Source organism: Alexandromys fortis, unplaced genomic scaffold, assembly GCF_014885135.2.
Source record: "Alexandromys fortis isolate MF-2015 unplaced genomic scaffold, M_Fortis_MF-2015_v1.1 scaffold_7, whole genome shotgun sequence".
In the NCBI taxonomy this organism is placed as follows: Eukaryota; Metazoa; Chordata; class Mammalia; order Rodentia; family Cricetidae; genus Alexandromys; species Alexandromys fortis.
The window spans coordinates 13,298,984-13,326,738 of record NW_026067920.1 but is presented as its reverse complement, the minus strand read 5'-3'; the positions used below and the strand labels follow the sequence as shown (position 1 = coordinate 13,326,738).

The window sequence follows — 27,755 nt, the reverse complement described above, 5'->3', positions numbered from 1 at the left end:
CCAATCCTTTACCCTGAGATAATGTTTCTTCTTGATACTGAGATGTATTTTTTTGATGCAGCAACTGTATGGATCATATTTCAAATCCATTCTCTTAGTCTGTATCTTTTTTAGGGGAATTGAGTCCATTGATATTGAGAGATATCACTGACCAACAATTGTTGAATCCTGTTATTTTGTTGGTGTGTGTGTGTTTTCCCTCTTTTGGTTTTGCTAGTATGAGATTATTTTCTGTGATTTCATTCGTGTAGTTAACTTCTTTAGGTTGCCATTTTCCTTTAGCACTTTAGGTCGGGAATTGTAGATAGATATTGTTCAAATTTGACTTTATCATGGCATATCTTATTTTTTCAATCTATAGTGACTAAAAGTTTTGCTGAGTATAGTAGTCTGGACTGGCATCTATGGTTGCTTCAAGTTTGCAAGACGTATATCCAGGCCCTCCTGGTTTTTAAAGTGTCCATTAAGTCAGGTGTAATTCTAATAGGGCTATCTTTATACATTACTTAGCTTTTTTGCTTTGCAGCTTTTAATATTCTTTCTTTGTTCTGTACATTTAGTGTTTTGATTATTTACAAATAGCAAGGGAACTTTCTTTTCTAGTCCAGTCTATTTGGTGCTTTGTATGCTTCTTGTACCTTGATAGGCATGTCCTTTAGGTTAGGGAAATTTTCTTCTCTGATTTTGTTGAAAATATTTTCTGGGCCTTTGAGTTGCGATTCTTTCCCCTTCTTAATTCTGTTATTCTTAGGTTTGATCTTTAGATAGTGTTGCTGATTTCCTGGATGCTTCATGTCAGAATTTTTATTTAACATTTTCTTTGATATGTCCATTTCTTCTATTATATCTTCAACACCTGAAATTCTCTCTTCCATCTCTTATAGTCTGTTGATAAATCTTGCCTCTGTAGGTCCTTTTTGAATTTCTAAATTTTTCAAATCCAAAATTTCCTCAGTTTGGGTTTTCTTGATTGATTCTATTTCCTTCATGTCTTGAACAGTTTATTTTTTCATTTCCTTTCACTGTTTGTGTTTTCCAGGATTTCTTTATGGATTTATTCATTTTTCCTTCTGTTTGTTTGGTTTTCTTGGATTGAAGAGATTTATTAACTTCCTTTTTTAGGACTGAAGAAGGATGCTTAAAAGAAGTCCCACACTAGCTCATAGTTGAGAAAAATAGAGGGTTATTTATTTAGGGGTAGACACACAAATCACAATCTTCTGCTGGAACGGAGAACAGCAACCTAATTCTGCAGCTGGAAAAGAGACTGGATGCGTGCTTTACATCAGCATAAACAGTGTAAGTGGGCGCATAACTAAAAGGCTACTGATAGTAGGAAATCCTACAGCATAGGACCTCCATCATCTTCACAATGTAGTCTTAAGGTCATTTTCCTGTGCTTCAGCTATGTTGAAATATTTAGAACCTGCTGTTGTAGGGTTGCTGAGCTCTATTGGAGACATACTGCCATGGCTGTTATTGTGATTTTACACTGGTATCTAGGCATCTATCTGGGGTTGGGGTTAATATAACTACAGGTGCTGATTTCTGGTTTTGTCTTTGGTGGGTGTTTTCTTCTTTTTTTCTGTTTTCTATGTTTCCCTGTCTTTCTTAACTGATGTGTTAACAGGAAATGCCTGCTCGTTTTGGAGGCTGGGATAATGAGCTGAGCTGGGGGAAGAAATGTTGGAGAAGAATATTCTTGTTATTCATTGGGAATGGGGTTATAGAGGAAAGAGACACCACAGCAGATTTTCCTCTACAGAACTGGGGATGAGACTTGGGGTGGGGGCAGTTGGACTGCAGGAGAAGAAAGAGAGGTTAAGCTCTGCAGTCAACCTATCTAGTTCTTGGCAGGAGTGGCTGGTGGGTTAGCACAGGCTGCATGCTGGAGTTGGACCTGGGATAAATCAACACACTGGGGGGTGATTAGGAGAGAAACGTCTGTGGGATCTGCAGGAGATGTGGGCAGTTGGAGAAGAAAGGCTGCAGCAGGTGTTCTGTTGCAGAGCTGGGGATAAGACTGGGGGATTATTTGGAGAACAAGGACTCCTGAAGGTCTTTAGTTAGCTTACCTGTTTGATCTGGTCCATATTTATTCTTTACATCTACTGATTTTGGGTTTGGCTTGTTTATGTTTTCTTTTAATCACCTTAATGTTCATTATTAAGTTGTTTATTTAAGTTCTTTCTAAATCTGGAAGATAATCATTTACAGCTACAAACTTCCCTATTATGACTGCCTGGTGTGGGAAGTCTTTCTGTATATTTGTTGCTTTTATTGGTTAATGAATAAAGAATCCACTTTGGCCTGTGATAGGGCAGAATAGAGCTAGATGGGAAAACTAAATGAATGCTGGGAGAAAGTAGATGGAGTCAGTGAGGCTCCATGCAGCTGCCAGAGGAGAAAGAGCCACCAGCTGGAACCTTGCCAGTAAACCATGATCCTTGTGGTAAAATATAAAATAGTATAAATGGGTTAATTTAAGATATGAGCTAGATACAAATACGCTTAAGCTATTCGACAACCAATATTGCAAATAATATAGTTCCTGTGTGACTATTTTGGGTCTAGTCAGCCAGAAACAAACAAGCAGCCTTTGCCAACAACTGCCTTTGCAGTATCCTAGGGGTTATGATTAATTTTCATTTTAATTTGATTCAAGAAATTTTTAAATTTTCTTCTTGATTTCTTCAATGACTCAGATGAGTCAAGATTTTATAGATTTCATTATTAAGTCTCCATATATTTGTGTAGTTTTAGTTTGGATTTATCATTTTATTCCATCATATTCTGACAATATAGAAGAAATTATTGTTTTTTTTTTTGCCTTTGTTAACAGTAACTTTATGGCCCAAAAAGTGTGCTGTATTTTTTAGAAAAGTACATGGATTGCTGAGAAGGTATTCCACAGCTATTGAATAGTATATGTCTGCTTGTTAAATTCATTTTTGTCTATTTAATCCTGGCTTTCCTTTGTTTATTTATTTACTGTGAATGATTAATGTTTTGAGTAATGATAATGGGTATTAATATTACCCATCACTATTCTACAGTTCTATCTTTACTTTTATGTTTGAAAGTGTTAGATAAGGTAATATTTAATTCATATTTATTATAGTCATCTTATCTTTGGGATAGTCTGTTACTGTTATTAGTATCCTGTGACCTTTCTTCTTTCCAACTGCTTTAGGCTTGGTCATGTGCTTTGTTAGGTGTGAGAGTAAGAGCTCCTACTTTGTTTTGCATTTCCTTTACTTGGAAAATCATTTTCCATCATTTCACTTTCACATGTGTGTTTGCAAGTGAGACAATTTTCTTTTCATAGAGAAAGTAGTTGGATTTTGTCTACATTTAAGGTTACCATTGAGAGATATTTAACATCTTTCCTCATCTGAGAGGTTTGCTGGCTTGCTGAATTAATAAAACATGAGTATCGTTTACCTCTTCTGCTAGTGAGGTTTATTCATTCCTGAGCTACCGTGCGTGTGTCTTCCTCTATTTCCTGTTCTGTTAGGTTTCTTTTATAATTGCGGGTTTTGTGTTTAGGAATTGTTTAGTTTAAGATTATCACAGATCCTTATTCTTTACTTTCAAAGGATAGCTTTGTTAGACTTGGTTGTTCTGGTGCACAGTTATTTTGTTTCAGGAATTGAAATATATTAGGTCATGTTCTCCTGGGTTTTGTTTATTTTTTTGCTGCGAAGTCTGCTATTGGCATATCTCCCTTGTAGTTTTGAGTATTCTTCCGTGCTTCTCTGTTCCTGGCATTTTAACCATAATTTTTTTTGTTGCTGTCATATCATTTAGTGTTTCTAAATTCCTCCTACAAATTGTCACAGAGGTCTTTGGTTATAGTTGTTTTTTTTTTTTCTTCGTTGCTATATGAACATACTAATTCTGAACTCAGTCTTCAGTTTTTTGTGTTCTTTCTTTTGCCTATTCTAGTCCATTGATAGTGCTTTATGTCGAGAGTTTTTATTGGATTCACTGAGTTTTTTATTTCCAAAATTTCTGTCTATATATTTTGTTTACGAATATGTCTATTTTCTGATTTCCTGTCTAGGTTGTTGTCTTTCTCATCCAGGTCTCAAATTGACTTCTTTCATCTGTTTGAATCCTATTTAATGCCAATCATCATTTATAAAGCAAGAGTTTTGAATTCTTTGGCATTTTAGCCATGTCAACATCTTCAGATGTAGTTATTGAGGGTTTTGGAATTTTTGGAGAAGTCGTTTTCTTACTGATTTTTCTTACGTTTATATGTATTTCTGAGTTGGATTTTATGTATATTTAGAAATGGATATTTAATTCTATGAGCTCTTCATAGTGACCTACTTTAGGAAGAAAATTGAGGATTCTATTTCCTGTAACACTCAGGTAGGAGAAAATGAAGCTTTATAATAGAATATCAAAATAAACCAAATGCAGAAATATAAAGTCAAAGCCAAATATTATGTTAACAATAACCACAGAAAAGAAAAAAATGACAATTATGTATTTTATATTATACATTGTAGACTCTTCCTCTTTTGTTCCCATGAGTTTGGTGATCAGTGGCTGGGAAGGTTTCTTTTTTAATTTTTTAAATTATTTTTATTGAGATACACATTTTTCTCTGCTTCCCTTCCTTCCTCTCCCCTCCCCTTCTACCCTCTCCCATGGTTCCCATGCTCCCAGTTTACTCAGGAGATCTTGTTGTTTTCTACTTTCCATGTAGATTAAATCCATGTATGTCTCTCTTAGGGCCCTCATTGTTGTCTAGGTTCTCTTGGATTGTGATTTGTAGGCTGGTTTTCTTTGCTTTATGTCTAAAAGCCACTTATGAGTAAGTACCTATGATATTTGTCTTTCTGGGTGTGGGTTACCTCACTCAAAATGATGTTTTCTAGATCCATCCATTTGACTGCAAATTTCAAAATGTCATTATTTTTTCTGCTGTGTAGTATTCCATTGTGTAAATATATCACATTGTTCTTATCCATTCCTTGGTTGAGGGGCATTTAGGTTGTTTCCGGGTTCTGGATGTGACAAACAATGCTGTTATAAACATAGTTAAGCACATGTCTTTGTAGTATGATTGAGCATCCTTTGGATATATACCCCAAAATGGCATTTCTGGGTCTTGAGGAAGGTTGTTTCCTAGTTTTCTGAGCAATAACCTTGTTAATATACAAAGGGGCTGTACCAGTTTGCACTCCCACTAGCAATAGAGGAGTTTTCCCTTTACCCCACATCCTCTCCAGTACAAGTAGTCATCAGTGTTTTTGATCTTGGCCATTCTTACGGGTGTAAGATAGAATCTCAGAGTTGTTTTATTTGCATTTCTCTGATGGCTAAGGATTTTGAACATTTCTTTAAGTGTCTTTCAGTTATTTTAGATTCCTCTGTTGAGGGTTCTCTGTTTAGGTCTGTACCCCATATTTTATTGATTATTAGTTCTTTTGGTGACCCATTTCTTGAGTTCTTTGTATATTTTGGAGATCAGCCCTCTGTCTGATGTAGTGTTGGTGAACATCTTTTCCCATTCTGTAGGCTGCCATTTTTTCTTGTTGACCATGTCCTTTGCTTTACAGAAGCTTTTCAGTTTCGGTCCCAAAGCAATCTACAAATTCAGTGCAATACTCATCAAAATTCCAGCAAAATTCTTCACAGACCTCAAAACAATTAATAAATGGGCTGGGAAGGTTTCTACTTGCACCAGAAGGCCACTGGTTTCTGTCCCTAGGATCAGCCCTATCTAAGCTTATGGGCATCTCCAAAGTACATTGGAAAGAGTATTGACATCTGCACTGAAGGCAAACCTGCAGGAAACAGCACTCTGCATCAATGTCTGAGCTCTTGGATCCTCACTGTTGCTTTTCTTGTATTAATATTTTCTAAGTTGTTAAATGTCTTTGATTAATTTCCAGAGTTCTTAAGATTCTTATTTCGATCAGTGTCATAAATGGGATGATTTTTAGTGTTCATTTCTCTGCTGTTTTCATCAGCGGCAACTTTTATGATTGGATTATAATTTCTTTGTGTAACTGCCCTCCTTTTTATTGGCTCATTTTATTGGAAAGTATTAAATTTATTCTTAAAATTAACATTAGAATTCTGCAGGCAATGTCTATATAAAAGGTTGTTTATTTTTAATTACCAAGCTTTAGTTTTTTATTTTAAGTTTTTAGTATTTTAAGTTTTAAGTACTGAGGCTTCCTATTATCTGGCTATCTTGTGTTTTCCTGATCATGCCTTGAGTTTCCTTCCTGTGTTGCTTAATTTTTCAGCATCTGTTCCTTGGCCATTTTTTTTTTTTGCCCTGTCTGTGATCCTGTTTAATGTGTTTACTTTGTATTTTTTATCTTCAGTGGTTAGTTTTTTTCCCACTTAGACATTAATTTTCTTCACTGAGAGTTTATTTACATTTTTTTATACCTTCTTTCAATTCATTTTGTGGTGTGTGTGTGATTAATAGTATTTTATATGTCTGTCTTCATGCTTAGTTAAAGAACTCTGGTTCCTTTTCATCCAGAGGTAGAGGTTCAGTATCCTAGAACGTGGTTATTCTGTCACTCCCACCCCACTGAGAGCTCTAGTCCTGAGCCTAGTACAGCCCATCTGCTCACATCCTCACAGGGCAAAAAATTACTCAGCACTTCCACTTCTAAGTTAAACGTTAAGTTGCCTTTGTCTATAACTTTGCTCAATTGTATTTTTATAGAAGTTATTTGCATTTATATTTATTTGTAATGTTGATTCCAGTGCATTATTTTTGGTTTTGCAACTGACTTCTTTGTATTTTTATTTATTTTTTTAAACTATTTTCTTATTTTTCATACTAATCCCAGTTCCCGCTCTCTCCCCTCCTCTTCTCCCTCTTCCTCCAATTACACCCCCCCATCCACTCCTCAGAAATGGGGAGGCTTCCCATGGGGAGTCAACAAAGTCTGGCACATCACTTTGAGGTAGGACCAAGGCCCTCCCCACTATATCTATACTGAGCAGGTTTCCCTCCAAAGAAAATGGGCTCCAAAAAGCCAGTTGTGTGGCTGGGGCAGTCTGTGGGGCCATTGGCAGTAGGACCAGGATTTATCCCTAGTGCAAGGAACTTCTTAAAGTTAAATCTGTTAATTTATCTTGGGTTATATAAGATTAACAGAAATTATTAGTATTTAAGGAATTAATATTTTATGTGTACTACTATTAAAGCTTTTTTGATAACTCAGAGATAAAAAATATTGCTTCAGATTTTAGTTAAATAATGGTTTGACTTTAGAACATTAGTATACCTGAAATTTACTTTTGTATTTAATATAAAATATAAATGTAATTATAACTGACTATATATTAATTTAAATTTTTGATCATAATTAATAGTGATGTGTATTTTTTCCTAGCAACTAAAGATACCATTTCTATCATATATCCATTTTCTCTAGACTCACTTATCTGTTCATACATCTGTTCATACATCCAGTGATTTACTTAGTGTAACTTTTTAATAATTTTAATTTCTGTTGAAAATAGATTTTTCCTGATTTGTTGTTTTCTTTCCCCAAGTCCTCCCATGCTCCCTACCCACCAAAATCCACACTCTTTCTTCTCTCTTTAGGCAACTAAACAACAATAACAAGCAAACCAGAATAGAACAAAACAAACAAATAGGAAACAATGGCCAAAGGGGGGAAAACATAAGAAACAAATACAGATACAAAGACACATATATTTGCACACAGAAAAATCCCATAAAAACACAAAATATAAGAAAAAGATTTGTAATGTAAAACAAAAACAAACAAACACCAGGAAAAAAAAAAAACAAGACGAAACAATGCCAAGACCAAGAAATACAAGGTAAAAAAAAAAAAAAAATCTCCATACATACTACTGAGAAGTTCTGTGTTGACAATCTACTGCTGGGCATGGGACCTGACCTTAAACATGGTTTGTATACCTAGTGAGACTTGATTGGAGAAAGTGAATTTTCGTTTGTGTGCAGTTGTTAATTGGAGATAGCTTCTGGGTTAGGGTTGTGGGCTTGTGTCCGCTCAGTACTTTTGGCCTTCATCTGGCTTCGACCTGTGCAGGCTCCGTGCATGCTGACACTGTCTCATTGAGTTTATATGTGTGTCTGCCCTGTTTTATTTTAAAAGACCTTTTTTTTGATGGTGTTCCATCCCTACTGGATCTTACAATCTTTCTGCTTCCTCTTCTGCCCTGAGTAGAGAGCCTTTAGAGAGAGAGATCTCATTTAGGACTGAGTGTTTCAAGGTCTCTCACTATTGCTTAGTTGTGGGTCTCTGTATTTGTTTCCATCTACTGTAGGAGGAAGCTTCTGGGATGATGACTGAGCAAGAAACCAATCTATGAGTATGCCGTAATTTTATTAGGAGTCATTTCATTGCAATATTCCTTTATCAGAACAATATCATTTGGTATTTTCCTAGGTCTGTAGCATGTTTAGTCTCAAGTTCTTGACACCTGAACAGTGTCAGGCATGGATTCCATCTCATGGAGTGGTCTTAAGTCTAATCAGATAGTGGTTGGTTATTTCAGACTTTTGTGCCACTGTTGCTCTAGTGTACCATGCAGGCAGCTTACCGTTGTAGATTTCAGGGTTTCCAGATGGATTGGTACTTAGCTTTCTCCTCTGATAGCATTCTGAACACCGTCCACTAGTTAGTAAGGGTGAAGGCTCCAGATAGGCAGCAGTGTGACTTCTCCATGTTTACTGAGTTCTTTAGGTGCTATCTTCATCAATATGATCTTACCATCAGTTTGTTGAGAGCAATTATTAGCTTTGGGACGATACTCTGGTTTGTTTGTGGGGTTCCATGGGAACCCTTTGGCCAAGAACTCAATTAGATGTATCCTTTTCCTTACACTGGAGGTTTCATTTGGTGGCGAGAGATAATTAGTTCAGGCTTTGACTCTCCTGTTATTTGGTGATTCAATTTAGATTTCTTTCATATATGTATATATTTTAAGAAGCTTCTACTGTAATGGATTTCTATATGAACTGTCAAATGATCCTTAGTTTTGGCTGTTCCTCCTCATATTCCCTCCATTACCACCTATTCTCCTCCTTCTCTGTTTATCACTCCCAATCCATCTCTAATTATATATTAATTATACAGTCTATTTCCCTTCCCACACCAGTTCCTTACTAGATACCTAACTTATCAAAGACTTAACAGCCAGCACCCTTTTATAAGAGAATACATACCATATTTGTCTTTTTAGGCCTGGGTTAGCTTTACTTAGGGTATTTTTTTCTTCCCCCAACCATTTGCATGTGAATTTCATGATTTTGGTTTTTTAACAGCTGAGTAATATTCCATTGTGTAAAATGTACCATGTTTTTTTTTTTTTGATCTGTTCATCCACAGATGGACATGTAGGCTGTTTACAGTTTCTGGCTATTATGAACACAGCAGAAATGAATATGGTTGAGTAAGTGTCTCCATGTAGGATGTAGAGTCCTTTGGGTATATGTCCAAGAGTGGTATAGCTGGATTGAGGTAGATCTACTTGAAACTTCTTGTATCTCAATAATTTTCATTGTTGCTTTCTTTAATTTTCCTTAATTAGACTTCATATATATGTATATATACAATGTGTATTTTAAATCAGTATTAAAATATTCTGAAAACAAACACTACTGGTATATTGTTTGCAGCTGTGTTAATTATATTCTAAATATGGTAACTAATTGTATTCAAACATTGTACCTGTACTGCATTCACTTTGGGACCTGTCAGCTGTGGTGTGTTCTCTTCCTTGCCATGGAAGAGCTTTTTACTATTGGAAAAGCTGTTAACCTTTACATTATAGCAGATTAGGACTTGCACAAGTAGCATTCTTCTCTGTTCAACACACTCTGTACATGAAGGACCACAGACCATATTGTCTGTCTTCACATTGTAGAGAACTGTTTCATAAGGGACCTCATCTTATTGTCAATAGGCTCTGATACAAAAGTAAAGTTTTATTAGTCAAGGAAGAGTTTTCTTTTGAGTATAGTTCCAAAGAATAAGGAAATCTTTAGAGCCTTCACTTCAGATGTCATATATGATTACATTGGCAAGTGTTGATCGGTTATTATTGATAACTTTGGAGAAGTGTATGTAATACTGTGAACTGATGAATACATAAGAAATGTGGGTTTCTTCACTCCCAGGTTTTTTTCCCGTGTATTCACCTGAAATAAATAAACATTAAATATTTTTTTTACGAAATAAAACACAATTATGAATTGACAGCTTATTGGGTTCTTGATAAAATGTTACAGAAAATATTGAAACTGTATATTCCCCTGATTGTAACAGTATGTTCTAACTATACTTTTTTTCTGGAGTCAGAAGATGTTCTTCACAGAGGTGTTGTTTCATTAGTAGTCAATGTCTGTTTACTTTGAAAATGTTATATTCATTTTGAATGTTGATGTCTTCTAATATTTAATTTGGTCTGTTGATAGTGCTGAGAGACTGTTGAACTCAGTTGAAGCTGCTGGGATGGAAATCACAAACTTTAGTGGGATACTGACAGGAAAGTCAGAATAATGGCATCAGATCCTGTCAAAGAAACTATGCAGAATCATAGACTTGCACTCACCTTCCAAAGGTTAAGAGAAACTAGGTAGTTACTAGAGTAATATTAGAAAGGGGAAACCCTGAGGACTGCTGTGGTCTGGAAAGAACACAGGATATGGAAAGGGATAGGGAGATACGGGCAAAAGATACACATTGGAGAAGAGAGCAGTCATGAGTCATGCCAAGGCATGAAGAGTGTGAGTACTTATTGAAGAGGACGGAAAGACCTTAAACTGAGGGAAGGAGAACAGAAATAAGAGAAGAGCAGGAGTGGTTGAATGAGACCATACAAGAGCAATGGAATGTTGATTAGAATGAAAAGTCGCCTTTGGAACATATAATGCTTAGATTTTAGCAAATAACTTTGTAAGAAAATAATGAAAATAAAGACCGGTGTTATGAATAAAGAGAATCATATAAAACTTTAACTTACTCTGAGTAATTTTATATTTTATATAATTATATCATAAAATATAATAAATAAATCTAATTATAGATAAAATTATATTAATTTATAGTATATAAAATTAGCTGGAAAATTTCTAAACTAGATTTTATTAAATTTTTTATTAGACTTGTATCTATTAAAGTCAACTTTAGTGCAGTTCATAATGCATTTTTCTGCTTTCTCTCTTACCAAAATGTAAGAGAACGGACCTGGAAAAGCACACATTCTTACAAAGATAGGTTATAGGAAAAAAACATACCAAGTTCTTTTCATGTGGCCATTATGATCCTAAGCGATTAGTTTATTTATTATACTATCATGTTGAATATTAAATATTTAATGATTGTAAGTGCTTAAATTAGTAAAAAGTAAAGGGCTAATATAAGAAAATTATACATGGTTATATTTATAAACATAATCATTTGGATCCTAAGAAAATGTTTGCAAATTGGATCTAATAGTTATTAGGTAAATATAAAATCAATCAGACTTATAATAGGAAGGCAGCCTATAGATAGATTTAATTAAAATATTGAAGAAGAAGAAAAACATTTTCATGGGTAAAATAAATCATTATTTTTCTATCTCATGATAGAACATTTGTGGTAAAAACAAACATATTGTTGTAAAATATAAAAACTTTTTACTGACAAGAAATTTGATTACCAAAGATAATTTTTATTTTACTGGCTCAAAGAACTCTTGGTTGGGTTAATTAGAAGGGTTGGCATGCAGTTACTGGTGGGTTATTCGGAAAGCTTAGTTCTGAGGACATTCAGAACAACTGAGTCTTTGATTGTGCTTCTGCTGAATCTCCTAAAACTATCTTTGTTTTGGTTATCATAATTATTTTAAGCAGAGTCTGACAAAATGCATGTTTAAAAGTCAACCACTGTATATATTTCTTAACTTTTTAACCATGTTATTTTTATCTAGTATACTATGCTATGTTATTGTAAGTAATATATTATTCCTCTCATGTAAATATGAATACATATACATACATACATACATAGATGCATACTATTTTTATATTTGATGTCTTTGAAAAGCATATGAAGTCCAGCTAGAGAATTATCTTAATACTGTCACTACAGTTATATACTCTGAGATTAAAATGGGTCAGTATATGTGAGCTATGAATAAAAAGGACCAACACATTACATTCATGTTTAGGACACACACCCTTACACATGGGTGACTAAATGTACATGTACACACACAGTCAAATAAAATACACTGTATGCTTCTTAATGTAATTAGATGGAGACAGTGATATTAAATTATCATAAAGTAATAGGGGCAATAACCCAAAGAAATGTCAGAGAATATAACACAAGCTACAAAATGTAAGGTATTATTAGGCAGTTAAAGAGCATAAAATGTTACTGGAACATTTTAATATTGTATTTTCAGTGAGCGTATATGTCATGCTCCATCAAAAGAGTCCACATGTGCTTTGTGTAACTCAGCGACTGAGAAACACTGAACTGGTAGACCCATCATTCCAATGGCATGGGCCAAAAGGAAAAATTGTTTCAGGTAGGATTTTATTTATTATCATAATTAAATAGATATATCTCAGATTTACTTAAAAGAATATTTGTATCTAAATACATTTATCATTTATTCAAATATTTTCTTTGTAGTCTTGTGGAGTTGATATAGTAATGTTGATAATATAAATGTTTCCTATTGTCTTTATTAAGGATGAAGATACCAAAAAATTCAGCTGTTCCATTTTATGTGAAAAAAAATCACTGTTTCTGATTTCATTACCCTTCTTTTGCTATGTACCTATTTTACCTATTTTATTGTGTATTGTCTATTTCATCTTTATTCTAAATCTTGAATTTGATAACTGACTTAATTTATAGTTTTCTCTAAAGGTTCTACTCACTAATAGCGAGATTTTCTTTACAGAATAGTATATAAAACATAAGTTGGCTGCTAATAGATATTCTAATATGAGTTCTTACTTTCTTATATTATCTGTGCCAAATACAACATATATAATAAAAATACATGAACATATGTAAATATATATATTTATTGACACTTCTGGTATAGGAAAATTTAATTTTGAATTATTACTAAGGAATATATAGCTTCACTGATGATGTGATATTTAAAATTATTATAAAAATGTTATTATACTATGCTTTTTTCTTAAATACTATGCTTAATTTATTAATAGCTTTAAAAATAGTATGTTAAGATAAGTATGTAATCTTTAATCAGAAGATATTCATGAACAAGTAGGCAATTAAACAGAAATATATTATTTTATGTTACATTTTTCAGCTTCATCCAGGGTATAGTAATGGGAGATCTCAAGGCATAACTCTCTATGTAAGGTCAATGTGGGTCATTTCTCCTTCAAAATATGCAGTAGGGCTTTTCATATAACAAAAAATGTCAGTGCTAAGAGCATTCTGGCATTTTCTTCGGTTTTAAGAACTGTAGAAGGAGCTGCAGGCAGGCCTGCTTTTTGTCCCACCCGGCTCCCGCACAGCTAGCTTAGCCCTGGAAATAACGACACACAAACTATTCATTTAAACACTGTCTGGCCCATTAGTTCTAGCCTCTTATTGGCTAACTCTCTCATCTTGATTAACCCATTTCTAATAATCTGTGTACCACCACAAAGTGGTGGCTTATTGGGAAGATTATAACCACCGTCCGTCTTGGGTAGGAGAAGCATGGCAACTGCCTCATTGCCTTCTTCCCAGCATTCTGTTCTGTCTACTCCACCCACCTAATTTTCTGCCCTCTTATAAGGCCAAGGCAGTCTCTTTATTAACCAATGAAAGTAACACATAGACAGATGACCCTCGCACATCAAAGAATTATTTCTAAAAATATATAAGTATTAAATCACTTACTTAAAATGGAAAAAGATATTTAGTCATTTTCTGAGATAATACTTTAAATTCTAAATAATGGAGTATTCAATTCTTAATTAAGAAAATATTATTATTTTATAGTTTTATGACATAAAACTGTAGTTATGAACTTTTAGAATAACAACTTGTCTTTTAATGATTTTTAATATTTTCTGAATTGAACAACCCTGTGAGTTTGGCAGCTATATCTTGTCATTCTTCACTGAACAAATAAACTTGACTTCAAAAGAAGTGGTTACCCATGGTTGTACATTTGTGAGAGAATGAAGCCTTCACATCTATATCTTAATATCTCAGAAAGAGGTTTTCTCTCCATTTGATAGCATAGTTTTCTCCCAGTATAATACTTATGCTGAAGCCAAGAGGGATCCCATATCACATTCTTTTTTCTAACACATCAACACTGTGTTTGATAATAATTTTCTATTTATCTTCTTCCTTACCCCTCAGCAGTAGAAACAACTCACTCTTCCATGTACTGTTTCATGTAGTGATAAGAATTCTTAGCTGTTAATGGCTATAGTGTAATAGATTTTGTTTTGGATATACCATTTCATGTGCAAATTCTAAGACTTTACAACTCATACTATAAGTTAAGCTATATCAATATTATTTATGATATAGTTAAATAAATACACTATATAAAATATATATTTTGTATATACATGTTGTTTATGCATACATGCACTGCATATATGTGTGTATAAATTTTCATAAATAGTAATGTATTTCTGATAGTGTACCAGGCTTTTTCTTTTGGGCCTCCAGCCACCTCCCAAATGATGACATGGAGACTTATTAGTTTTGAATGCTTGGCCTAGTTTAGGCTCATTTCTGGCTAGGTCTTTTAACTTAACATGTTTTATCTACCTTTTGCTTTGGAATTTTTTACTTTTATTTCTGTATGTCTTACTTTGACTGCTTCTCATGTCTGGTTAGGACTGCCAGGTTTCGTGCCCGAGGCTTGTCTTTCTCTTTCTTCTTGTTCTTTCTTCCTCCTCTTCTCTCTTTCTTTTTGAGGCTAGATTTCTTCTACTACTAATTCTTTTTGCCTACCAGCTCCGCCTGTCCTTTCTATGCCTAGTTCTTTATTAGACCAATCAGGTGCCTTAGGCAGGCAAAGTGAAACAGATGCAACACATCTTTACATAATTAAACAAATGCAACATAAACAAAAGTCACACACCTTTACACAGCTAAAGTAATATTCCACAGCATCACATCTTTGTCAGTTAAAATAATATTCTACAACATGATAGCATCTCTTTTAATGCAAGGAGAATACTAGAAGTGCTTTATGTCCACATGTCACTCTTACCTTCTTAATGCTATGACCCTTTAATATAGTTCCTCATGTTGTGGTGATCCCCCACTGTAAAGTTATTTTCATTGCTACTTCATAAGTGTAATTTTGCTACTGTTATGAATTGTGATGTAAATATCTGATATGTGACCCCTGTGAAAGGTTATTTCTTAAGGGATTGCAGCCTACAGGTTGAGAATCATTGACTTAGACAGTCACACAATTAATGAACTTTGGTTGGTAGAAATTTGATTTTAAGGTTGTCCTAGCATCTACTGATAATAAGCATCAAGTACAATGATTAACTTTGTCTATGAACTCCTTTTAGCAAACATAGATTTTGAGGGTTTTTAGGTTGCTTTAACTGTTTGGTATTTTGTCTCCCTATTGTGATTTAAGTATCTGTATATTATACCTTTATTAGAAAACACCACTGCACAAGTGACATCCACAGGAAGTCTCATATTTCAGAACTTTGAGGAGACCATGACTGGGGTTTATACATGTTTCCTCGAGTACAAACCGACTGTGGAAGAAATTGTTAAAAATGTTCAACTGAAATATGTTGTTTATGGTAAGAAGCAAATTTAATTATGTTTTAACATATCTTAATGTTTTGAAATGATTAAAAATTTTAATAGGTTTGTTATTTTATATATTTTTATAATTTAAGAAGTTTTTAAATTTAAATATATCTTGGTCATATTCTTTCCCTCGCCCAAGTCCTTCCAGATCCTCTCCCCCATCTCTACTCACCTTACCTTAAGTTCTTTCTCAAAAAACAAAATAACCAATGCAACAACAGGATGCCCCAAACCAAGAAAACAAAGCACCACCTCCAAGCAAACAAACAAAAAAAAACAAAACAAACCTTCCTAACTGTATCCAAATAAAAGCACACGAAAAACCTATGGGTCCATTATATGTTGGTTAACTGTTTTTGAACATGAGACTTGCCCTGGAATGTTTCATACGCCTAGTGCCACTCCATTGGAGATGACTCATTTTCTCTCTCCTAACATGTGTAAATGATATTTCAGTTAACCTCACCTCTAGTGGCTAGGTTTCTTTCTTCCTTTCCTTCTTTCCCCTCCCTCCCTCCCTCCCTCCCTCCCTCCCTCCCTCCCTCCCTCCCTCCCTCCCTCTCTTCTTCTTTCCCTCCTTCCTTCCATTTCTTCCTTCTTTCACTTCTTTCTTTTCTTTCTTTCATTAATGAATTTAAGAATAAAACAATATATTATGAAACAAAAGCCAGCACATCAGCGTTAGACGAGACAAACCAACAGAAGGAAAAGAACTCAAGAGAAGGCAAAGGAATCAGAGACCCAGTCATTCACACTCAGGAATCCCTTAAAAATGCAGACCTGTGCAGGCCTTGTGCCTGCTGCTTCAGTCTCTGTGTATTCCTATGGACTTTGCTTCCATTGGTGTCTTCAGTACCCTCTGGTTCTTACACTTTCTGACTCTTCTTCCTCAGGGTTCCCTATGCCCTGAGTCGAGATTTGATGGAGACTTCCCATTTAGGGCTGAGTGTTTCTGGGTCTCTCACTCTATGTGATTTTTGTCTATGTGTCTCTATATTTGTTCTCACCTGCTGCAAGGAGGAAGCGTCTCTGATGATGGCTGAGCAATGAGTGTAGCTGAATATCATTAGGAATCATTTTCTCATTACATTTTCACTCTTCCTGCCTCCCCTCTCAGTATTATTTACTTTTTCCCTAGGTCCTTGAATCCTATCTAGTCTTAGCTTTTTGGTCACTCAAACAGTGTTGGGTGGGCATGATTTCCATCTTCTGTAGTGGGACTTAAGTCAAATCATTTATTGGTCTGTTATTCCCACAAACTTTGTGCCACCATTGCCCTAGCATATTTTGCAGGTAGTACACCGTTGTAGATAAAGGGTTTGTGACTAGCTTGGTGTTTATGTTTCTCTTTTGAGGACATGCAGAATACTTTCCTGTACCAAAGATGCTATAATATGGGGGTGAAGGCTGTATATAGACACTGGCTGGACATCACCATGTTCAAAGAGTTGTGTAGGCATTGTTTTCAGCAATGGGGCCTTGCTGTCAGTTTGTGAAGAGCAACTTATAGTCTTGAAAATAGCCTGGATTGTAATGTAATTGTAATGTAATGTAATTCATATAGGGGCTCCTTCAGCCAAGAACTCAATTAGATGTAAGCCAATTCTGGTACCAGAGGCATCATTTCATGGTAAGAGATGGGCAACTGAGACTCTGTCTCCCCACTGTTTGGTGATTTCATTTAGATCACTTTCATATATGTGTATATTTTAGGAAATTTGTACTGTATTAGGTTTACATACTACCTCTCAAAAGGCCCTTAATTTTAGCTGTCTCTTCCCTATTCTCACTTTCCTACTTGATCTCATTCCAGCATCACCTTCCATCTATATCTGTTCTATTTCCCTTTCCTAACAAGATCTGTCTGTTCCCTCTAGTCCCTTAGTCTACCCTTTGTGGTTCTATAGCTTGGTCATCATTGCCTTAGCAACTAATATCTACATATAAATTAATATATTTGTTTTTCCGGGTTTGGGATACCTCACTTAGGATGGTTTCTTTCTAGTTCATTCCAATTAGCCTGCAAATTTTATGATTTTTTTTTTGTTTTTTCAAGACAGGGTTTCACTGTAGTTTTGGAGCCTGTCCTGGAACTAACACTTATAGACCAGACTGACCTTGAACTCACCCAGATCCACCTGCCTCTTCTTCCTGAGTGTTGGGATTAAAGGCAGTATTACTACCACCAAACATTTCATTTTTTCCACTTTTTATTTAATTTTAAAAAGAAAGCAAACTATCTTTCTTCATTTTACACACCAATTCTAGCTCCTACTCCCTTCCCTCCTCCCATTCCTTCCATCTACCCCTCCACCCCTGCAACCATCCACTCCTCAGAGAGGATAAGGCACATTTCTTTGGGGAAGCTCCAAAGCCCTCTCTACTATATTCAGGCTGAGCAAGATATCCATCCAAAGAGAATAGGCTCCCAGAATACAAGTACAAGCAGTAGGGATAAATCTTTGTCCCACTGCCAGGGGCCCCACAGTCAGCCCCAGACACACAACTGTCACTACATTTAGAGGGACTAGCTTGGTCTATGCTGTTTCCTTCCCTGTCCAGCTGAAGTTGGTGAGCTCCCATTAGCTCAGGTGAACTGTTTCAGTGGGTGTCTCTATCATGGTCTGGACCCCTCAGCTCATATTCTCATTACTCCCACTCTTAGCTGAACTTTGGGAGCTCAGTTCAATGCTCCGAAGCACATCTCTGCCTCTGTTTCCATCAGTTACTGGATGAAGGTTCTATGGTGATATTTAAGATATTCATCAGTCTGACTACAGGGCTAGGCCAGTTCAGGCACTCTCTCTTGCTTACAGTCTTAGCTGGGGTCATCTTTGTGGACTCCTGGGAATTTCCCTAGTGCCAGGTTTCTCGATAGCCCCACAATGGGTCCCTCAATCAAAACCTCTCTTTCCTTGCTCTCATCTCTGTCCTTCCTCCATCTCAACTATCTCATTCCCTCAAGTTCTCCTCCATCCTCCCTTTCTCCCCTTGTCTTACCCTCTTCTGCCCTCACTATTTCCCCCTGCCAATGCTCCCAACTTTTTCAGGTGATCTCGTCTATTTCCCCTTTCCAGGTGTTTTTTCTTAGGGTTTACCTTGTTACTTAGCTTCTCTAGGGTCATGAACTATAAGGCTCAATATCCTTTGCTTTACAGCTAGTATCCACTTATGAGTGAGTACAAGATCAAAAACACCAATGATAGCTTATGGTGGATATGGTTGTAGAGTAAGGGGAACACTTCTCCATTCCTGGTGGGAATGCAAACTTGTGTAATTACTTTGGAAATCAGTATGGTGGTTTCTCAGAAAACTGGGAATCAGCCTACCTTAGGACCAAGCAGTACCACTTTTGGGCATATACCTGAAGGATACTCAGTCATACTACAAGAACATTCATTCAACTATGTTCATGGCAGCATTATTTATAATAGCCATAACATGGAAACAACCTAGATGTTCCTCAATAGAAGAGTGGATAAAGAAAATGTGGTACATTTACACATTAGAGTATTACTCATTGGTAAAAACAATTACATCTTGAAATCTGCATGCAAATGGATGGAATTAAAAAAAAACAACCTGAATGAGGTAAGCCAGACCCATAAAGATGAGCATGATGCCATTTTTAATGGCTAAGTAATACTTCATTATGTTACTGTATCACATTTTCTTTACCTAGTCTATTGTTAAGGTACATCTAGGTGTTTCCATTTCTGCTATTAGGAATTTAAGAAGGTAGTTTTATTTTTAAAGACAAATTTTCTAAGTCTTTGGGTTTTATTTTGGTGTTTCAATACAGGGTTTCTCTGTAGCTTTGGAGCCTGTCCTGGAACTGGTTCTTGTAGACCAGGCTGGCTTCAAACTCACCGAGATCTGCCTGTCTCTGCCTCCTGAATGCTGGGATTAAAGGTAACAAGATTAAAAAAAGAAGAACTTTGCTGTTTTTAGTTTTCTAATTAAAAGAATTCCCACTCAAATTGTGTTGTGTGTCTTAATAGCAAGGGGACAGACTGGTTATCAGGGCAGCCTTTTAGTCATTTTAGTCAGCCAGGCAAAGCCATATACAGAACCATGTTTTCAAATTACAGTGATAACAGTGGTCATAGTTGCTTTTCAGTTCTTAGTGTCATGGTTGATGGTTCACTGCATCCTCATTATTAGGACCAGGAAGCAGACTATGTATCCCTCATCTTAGATTATTTTACTGAGGAATAAAATTGAGAGGGCTGGTTTGATATGAAATAAAAGAAAAAATAACATAAACCACAGTTACTTAGAAGTTTAATCAAACTGCTGTGACCCTGCTTAATAGACTGAAAAATGGCAGACCAAGAGGTGTTCATGTTCCTTTCAGAGCATGTGAGCATAAGCATACATGATGAAAGGGACTTGGCCTTTCTGTTCTTGCTCTCTCCTGTCTTGTGCTAACTGTAGTAGTATTTTTGTAAACTGTTTGGCTTAGCAGTTAATTTTTTAAAGATTTATTTTGGTAATTATAGTTAAAGATAAATGTTTGCTATTATTCTTTTAATTTTATCCTTCACTGTTGATATGTTTATCTATCATCTAAATATTTGTATCTACTCTAATTTAATTTCCTACTGACTGGTACAATCCTTCTGCTTTATTCTTGTGAATGCTGGAAATGCAGGTTTGAACCAGTGTACCTGTCTGTTACTTTCCTTATTTTCAAACCATTTCTTATAGCTCATCATGTTTTATGGATTACATTTTAATCATTATATTTAGAATATTAAATTCATTTTAATGCTTTCTACATCAGTTTTCTTTTAGGCTCTTCTAAAAAAATTAAAAATACTGATTTATATTTTCTTGAAGTTAGGGTGTTGGTAATTTTTGGCTTTCATTTGTTCGTCAATGAAAACTACTAGGTTTCTTTGCAATTAAAAGCTGCCAACCTCGGCATTAAGTTTGGGAGTAGTAAGTGTGCTTAACTTTTAAGCAAAGGTAGGAAAATGGGCAGTGGTGAGGGATGTCAGTATGAATAGAGGACTCTTGCTCAAAATGTGATCCAGAAGCAGCAAAAGAACTCTTGTTTCACAAGGTGATTTTTTTTTAAATTAGGGATTTATTTTCATTTTAGATTTATTGTATCTTTCCAGTAAGATTTTGAGATTTGATTTAAATATATGTATCTTCAATTCCAGATATTGTACTGGAATTAACTAAAACTAACTATATATATTTATTAGAATTATATTATAAAAAGTATTGTTGCTAATTATATCTCTAGAGTATCATCTAAGAATTAATATTTTAAAATAGAACAGTTTGATTTCTTCTAAAATATAAATTTTAAAAGGTATGATGCCAGTATTTGAACAGTCGTATAGTAAGACCAACCTTCCTAGGTTTGAAAATTTGCCTTAATAACATCAGCAGTACACACAGCAAGATTCTTGTGTCCTGATTCCTTTGTTCCAGATACAATAGTAAGAATGTGAATCTTAAATGATGGCGAAGGTTAAATGAATCACCGTTTTAGAATCCTTGTGATAGTATTTAATACCGACTTACTATGAGGGAAGCATTTGTTAAGGAAGGCAAATGTAGCTGTTTATAGGAAATAAATATGAATTTGTTCCAAATAATTATTTATTTGAAACAGTCACAATGCACTTGAATTGCCTGAATGATGATGTTTTTGTCTTTTCTTTTTAATGTTTGTAGCTTATCGTGAACCTCATTTTTATTACCAGTTCACAGCACGGTACCACGCGGCTCCCTGCAATAGTATCTATAACATTTCTTTTGAGAAGAAACTTCTTCAGATTTTAAGTAAACTGGTTCTTGACCTTTCCTGTGAGATTTCCTTGCTGAAATCTGAATGCCACCGTGTTAAAATGCAGAGAGCTGGTCTGCAAAATGAATTATTCTTCACATTTTCAGGTAAATATACAAAATACTTTTAAAAAAGACAATTTGGAAACAACTGTTTCCAAACCGACTGTTTAGAATATGAATGTTACAAATGTAATTGTATTTATATCTTCATCTCGAGTTTGACTTAATGCTAAAATGCCTCCAAATAAAATCCTGCTGATTCATGCCATTAGTGAAAAGTGTGCTGTGTCACTTCACTGTTGAGTGGAAGTCAGAGTAAGGGTCTGTAGTGTTTAGTTATAGTGATGAGTCAGTGGAAGCGTTTGCTTGTAACGTGGTGAACATTTCAGACACCTCATCCCATTTCATGTGTTGTCATTAGTGCTGGAGAGAGGAGGAACTGTCTCAGGAGCAATCATCCATGCCCACTTAGAGGATGTTCTTCTCCTCCTCGTTTATGCCTCTTTCTCCTTTATTTGTTGTGTAAAATTTAATTTTGGCAGAGACTGTAGCAAGGCATGGAACTTCAAAGGCAGGAGCAAGATAAACTCTTATCTTGTGTAATTCTTGCTTTTCTCTTCTCCAGGGAAATCTCATTGGTTTTCACCAACCTCAAGGCAGACGGTCAGCATAAGCATTGCTTATCCTGTCAAGGACATGCTAGTTGTATGTGGAGGCTTTGTGAATCTTTGTTTCCCGATTGTTTTCATTACGTGGACAAACTCTTAGAAAATTTATAAGATGAGATCCAGGGTAAATGTTGCAGTTGTGAGCCAGCTCTCTGTGTCCTCAAATGACTGATACTTTGCAGTATTTTTTTTTAATGTGTTAAGTGGTCATTCATTTATCTTTTTGGAAAATTGTTAACTCTGATTCCTTTTTACCTTTTAGATTGTGGGGATTTTTTCTTTCTTTTTGTGCTTTTAATGTTGTGTTTAGAAACCTGAGGTCATTAAGGACTGTTTCCTTTTAGTCCTTTTTGTTCCTGTTTACATTAAGATGCATTTTGAGCTAATTTCTGTAAATAGTGAGGTCTGGGTTTGACTTTATGCCTTTGATATATGAAGGGTTATGAAATCATAAAGAAGAATGAAATCATGTCATTTTATGTAAAATTATTGCAATTGGACTTCATATTAAGCAAAATCAGTCACAGATATTATATATTATGGTATACTTTATTATTTTATAGTTGTTATTGTTCCATTATTTGTGTCTTCCTTTGTCTTCAAGCTCTGATGTTCTGAATTATGTTTGATCTATTGATCAGGTGTTCCATTAATTTTTTTAATTTGACCTACTGAACTTTTTAATTTTTAAAATTTCAACTTCATTTTTCTTTTTTCTGTTTCTTTATTGAAATCCCCATTTATGTCCTGCATCAGTTTAGTTATTACTTTTAGCTGTTGGTATTCTCAGTGAATTCATACAGTTTACTGGTGACTTTTTTGATTTTTTTAATAGTCTTAGAATAGTTCTAGAGAATTCTTTTTTTTTTTTTCAAATTCTCTCACTTTATTCTGCTGCTATAGAAGTAAACGTGTTTGGAGGGGTCATGCTGCTTTAGTTTTCATAATCCTTATGTTTCTGCATTAGAACTTGTACATGCGGGATTTGATCTTCGGGCTGATTTTGTCTCTCTTATCACATATATTCTTTCATTGCAAGTATTTTCAGTGTTTGGGGTAGGAGGACTAACTGTAATAGATTGAAGTATCATTGCTCCCCACTGGCCTCAGAGTAAAACTCAGCTAAACTCTTGGCTCCTGCTAGGGCACCTGGGTTGATCTCAAAAATCACCTAAAAAGTAGAATGCTGTCTGCAACAGAAGCCACAACTGCTAGATATGCCAGCTATGAAAACAGAGCACCGGTGAATTAAATACAAACACCCCTTCAGTTGCAGTTACTTTAGAGGAGTAAGGAGCAAGGGCAGTATAGTGTATACTTGTATGCTAGTTACTAAGAGTAGAGATGGAAAGGGAATAAGCCAAGACTCCTGATTGATTAGCACTAGAGCAATAGGTGAAGAGGGGAAAGTAAGCAATAAAAGTAGAGAGGAGATTTAGCAGCTCCAGCTAAAGGAAAATAAAGAGAGACAGGTGTCAAAAATGAAATCTGGAACCCCAAAACAACCCCAGAGCTCGAGAGGCTGGCTGAGATATGCAGACAGTCCACTCTGGGGCAACCAATGTTCTTGAGAAAACTTTGAAAAAGAGCAAAGAGGATATGATATGGTAGATCTGTTCTGCTGAGTAGCACTCCATAAGGTAAATACAAAAAGAAGAAAAGAAATCTGGGTAGAGGTGCGATCTGTCTGTAATTTTGTAACTGACCATGGAAGCTAGGCTTGATTCTTAACAGTTTTGGGTGGTTTCATGGGGGTGCGGTGTGTATGCCAAACCTACCAGTATGAAGTTCACAGTCGGCATGGGGTTGGGACCTGGGTAGATGAGCTGCCTCCAAGTAGTCCTTTGTGGGGGTAAGGACAGATTATGGTTGTTGGTCCTGTCTATTTGGAGTCTTTCAAAGGGGCAGGATTGGGTTCCAGATCTGCCTCTAAATGGTCTACTTTGTTCTGTGTCTCAGGCCAGATATCCTTCTCATGGAACACTGGATTAATTCTCACTCAAAATCACAAAGTTTCCTTCTCTATTTACAAGTATTCTGAAGGCCAGGCCTCAGACTATAGTCCTGGGACAGGTTTGCTCTGAGTTTCCAGCATGAGCCTTGCAGTCTGCTCCCTTTGTCTGTATAGCTAGCTGTGCAGCCACTGAGTCTACAGAGTCCTTTAAGAATGCTTTTTTTTTTTTTTTTCTGGGTGGTGGTGCACACCTTTAATCCCAGCACTCAAAATGCAGAGGCAGGCAAATCTTTGTGAGTTCAAGGCCAGCCTGGTCTACAAGACTAGTTCCAAGACAGGCTCCAAAGCTATAGAGAAACCCTGTCTCAAAAAACCAAACCACACCAAAACAAAACAAACAGACAAACAAAAAATGCCTTTTTTTTTTCTCACTGTGTCACTGATCTGGTGGAGTAGCAATAACAGGATTTCCCTAGTACTAATTCTCTGGTAGAGCAGCTCTCATGCCTTGTCTCCTCACCATTCCCTTCTCCTCCCCTGCCCACCTTTATGTAAATATGTTCATCAGACTATGGTGAGGGCCCTCTGAGAGCTCTGTCCATAGTCATTGTTCTGACATTATGATTGCACCGTCAGTGTTAACAAGGCTCTGGAAGTGACCCTGTACTCTGCTGTTCTGCTTTCTTTCTCTGCTGCTGAAAGGAATGCTTTTCTCTGAGCACTAGCTTCATTGGATGTTTGTTCTCCAGCGGCTCGGCTGTGCTGAAGATACTGTAGTGGGTCCTGTCTGGATGCAGTCTGCCCTCCTTTGTAATCTTGTTGCTCAGTTTATTGCACTAGTTAAAGTCCTAGAATCATGACGGGTGGTGAGAGAGAACGCATTTGCCCTGTTCCTTCATGAAGCCCTCTGATTATTCGGTCTCAACTATGGTGGTGACTGCAGTTTGTTGCAGAAGTTCTTTATCTAGCTGAAGAAATTTGACACAGTCATAGTTACTGCTCTTTAACAAGAATGAAATTGGGCTCATGCAGTGCTCTCCCTCTCCGTTTTCCTTAGTGGTGTGCTCTTAGGATGGCTTCCCTTTCATTGTCATGTGGGGCCTGGTCTAAATTCTGATGGATTACCTCAGATTGTTCTTTTGATATATTGTTGGATTTGATTTTATATTGTTGAAATATTTTGCATATATGTTCAGCAGACTTATTGGTCCGAAGTTTTCCTCTTTTGTAATGTATTTATCTGAGTTTTGTATCAAGGTAAATAGTTCATAGTGAGATATCATCAGATAAATAATCCCTAATGCATTAATTTATTCTGGAGTAAATACATCCATTTTGGGGATATATTGTAAGTGTTGGTAAGGTTTTTTTACTTATAAATTTTCTTCTTTGACATATTTATATGCACGTGTAGTGTATTTTGTTTACTCTTCCCCCAACCCTCCCTTATTTTCGTCTTACCTCTGCTAGCCCCTATTATTCCTTATGGAGTTTTTCCTCATGTTAATTAACTTCTGTTCTGTGACTAGCAGAGTTCAACTAGGGCTATCTGTGTGATCCTGGGTTTGGAGCTATCCTTTTCAGTTAGATGTGCTCACTAGCAGCCATACAACTAGAAACTATGCTTCTCTGTCTGCGGGAATCCATTGATAAACCTCGAGTTATTAGTACTGGTAATGAGCCCGGTCCCTACCCACAGTTGACTGTTAGAAGAGCTTGACTGTGTGGACCTAGTGCCAATATACACAACTGAACTCAGATCTTCTAGAAAAGCAGCAATTGCTCTTAATCTCTGTGCCATTTCTCCAGTCCCCTAGTCACCATCTCAATGATATCTACTCTAATTTGGTATATTGTTTCTTCTTCTTTTAACCAAATCTGCTTAATTTTTCCAATTTCCTATATGCAAGTTTCTATTGATTGAATCAATCTTTCTTTTGTCTAAAAATGTATTCATTGTTATTATCGTACATCAGTATATTTGATGTGGGCATATGTGCACATATAGAGGCCAGAGGACCTCTTTGTGGGGTTGGTACTCTTGTTCTACATCTCTATAGATCCTGGGAGCAAACTCAGGTCTCAGGTTGCTTCCTTTACCTACTGAGCCATTTGCTATCCCCAATGTCTTTTTTAATATTTGTTCTCAATGGTATGAATAACCTATATTTTTTACTATAAATTTCTTTTTACTTTTTACCTTATGTTACAGAGTTTGGTAAGTTTATTTTACTTTTATTAAGTTAAATTATTTACTTTTTGATATTTCATATATTATACATTAATGTGTTTCTCTATGTCCAAATATTTCAGGATTTTCAATCTGCTTCTCTCTTACTGATTTCTAGCTTATTTTTTGAACTGGATGCATAATTTGCATGCTTTCTAGTTTTTTTTATTAAAAATTTCTGCCTCCTCCCCGCCTCCCTTTTCCCTCCCCCCACTCCCCACGCCCCACTCCCCTCCCCTTCCTCTCCAGTCCAAAGAGCAGTTAGCCCTTATTGTCCTCCATGTTCAGAGTTCGGTTTTATTCCATGCTTTTTCAGTCCCTGTCCAGCTGGCCTTGGTGAGCTCCTAATAGATCAGCCCCACCGTCTCAGTGGGTGGGTGTCCCCTCGCGGGCTTGACTTCCTTGCTCATGTCTCTAGTTTTTAATATTTCAAACTGCATTTTATGACTCAAATAGAGTAGGTTCATTTTAAATGCTTCATATGAGTTTGAGAATAACATGTGTTCTGCGTTACTACATGACAATGTCTCTAAGTATTATTTGTTCAGTTATTAAAAGATGCTCTGTGAGTTAGCTCTATGTATAGTTTATATTCTGTTTTTTTTTGTTTTTCTATTACTTATAGAGGAATATTGAGAGATAATAGTAGATTTTGTTATTTTTCTAACAGTTCTAAAAGTTTTGTCCTCAAATTGTGTGTCTGTGTCTGTGTTTGTTTGTTTGTTTCATGTGTACATGCAAGGCTAGAGATTGGCCTTGGGTATCATCCTCTGTCACTCTGCAATCTACTTTTGACATGGGCTCTCTCCTTATATGTGCACTTTGCTGTCTGTACTAGTTCGACTTGTCAGGACCTGTCTTCCTCTGTACATGAGTTCTGCAGTTACAGAGGTCATGTACATGCAATACATGTCATTGTCACCACCCCAGCCCTCGCTGTTGTCATCTGAGTACAGGGGTTCTGAACTTGGGTCTCCACTGTATCCAACTGTCAAATACCTTTACTCAAGACATAGATAACAGGGATTCTTAAACCTTTGTAAAGATTGATCCTACTTTCATTATGTGATGACCGTATTGTTCCTTGAAATCAGGTATAATATTTTTCCTTATTCTGATTTCTATTTTGCATGAAAGAAACACCATATTTCTAGCTTCTTTTGTATTCATGTTAACTGCAATGAACCTTTTCTTTTCCCTATGTTCTATGTGTATCCTTATTTTTAAGATAGGCCTCTATGGAAATTTATACTCTGGCCTTAAAAATCAAATGATAA

The 27,755-nt window shown here is 35.8% G+C and overlaps 1 protein-coding gene and 1 non-coding gene across 2 annotated transcripts in view; both read left to right on the top strand.

Annotated features, from left to right (window-relative positions):
• The window catches only part of Zpbp (zona pellucida binding protein), a 390,789-nt gene that overhangs the window by 27,557 nt on the left and 335,477 nt on the right, over window positions 1-27,755 (top strand). Inside the window, exons 4-7 of the mRNA XM_050141095.1 lie at window positions 12,442-12,567; window positions 15,659-15,808; window positions 17,383-17,448; window positions 21,513-21,731. Coding sequence (XP_049997052.1) covers window positions 12,442-12,567; window positions 15,659-15,808; window positions 17,383-17,448; window positions 21,513-21,731 — 561 coding nt within the window. The remainder of the gene's footprint in view (window positions 1-12,441; window positions 12,568-15,658; window positions 15,809-17,382; window positions 17,449-21,512; window positions 21,732-27,755) is intronic.
• Window positions 9,722-9,847, top strand: LOC126501022 (small nucleolar RNA SNORA24). Its single transcript, XR_007591490.1, has one exon. It is a non-coding gene; the product is annotated as a small nucleolar RNA SNORA24 (small nucleolar RNA).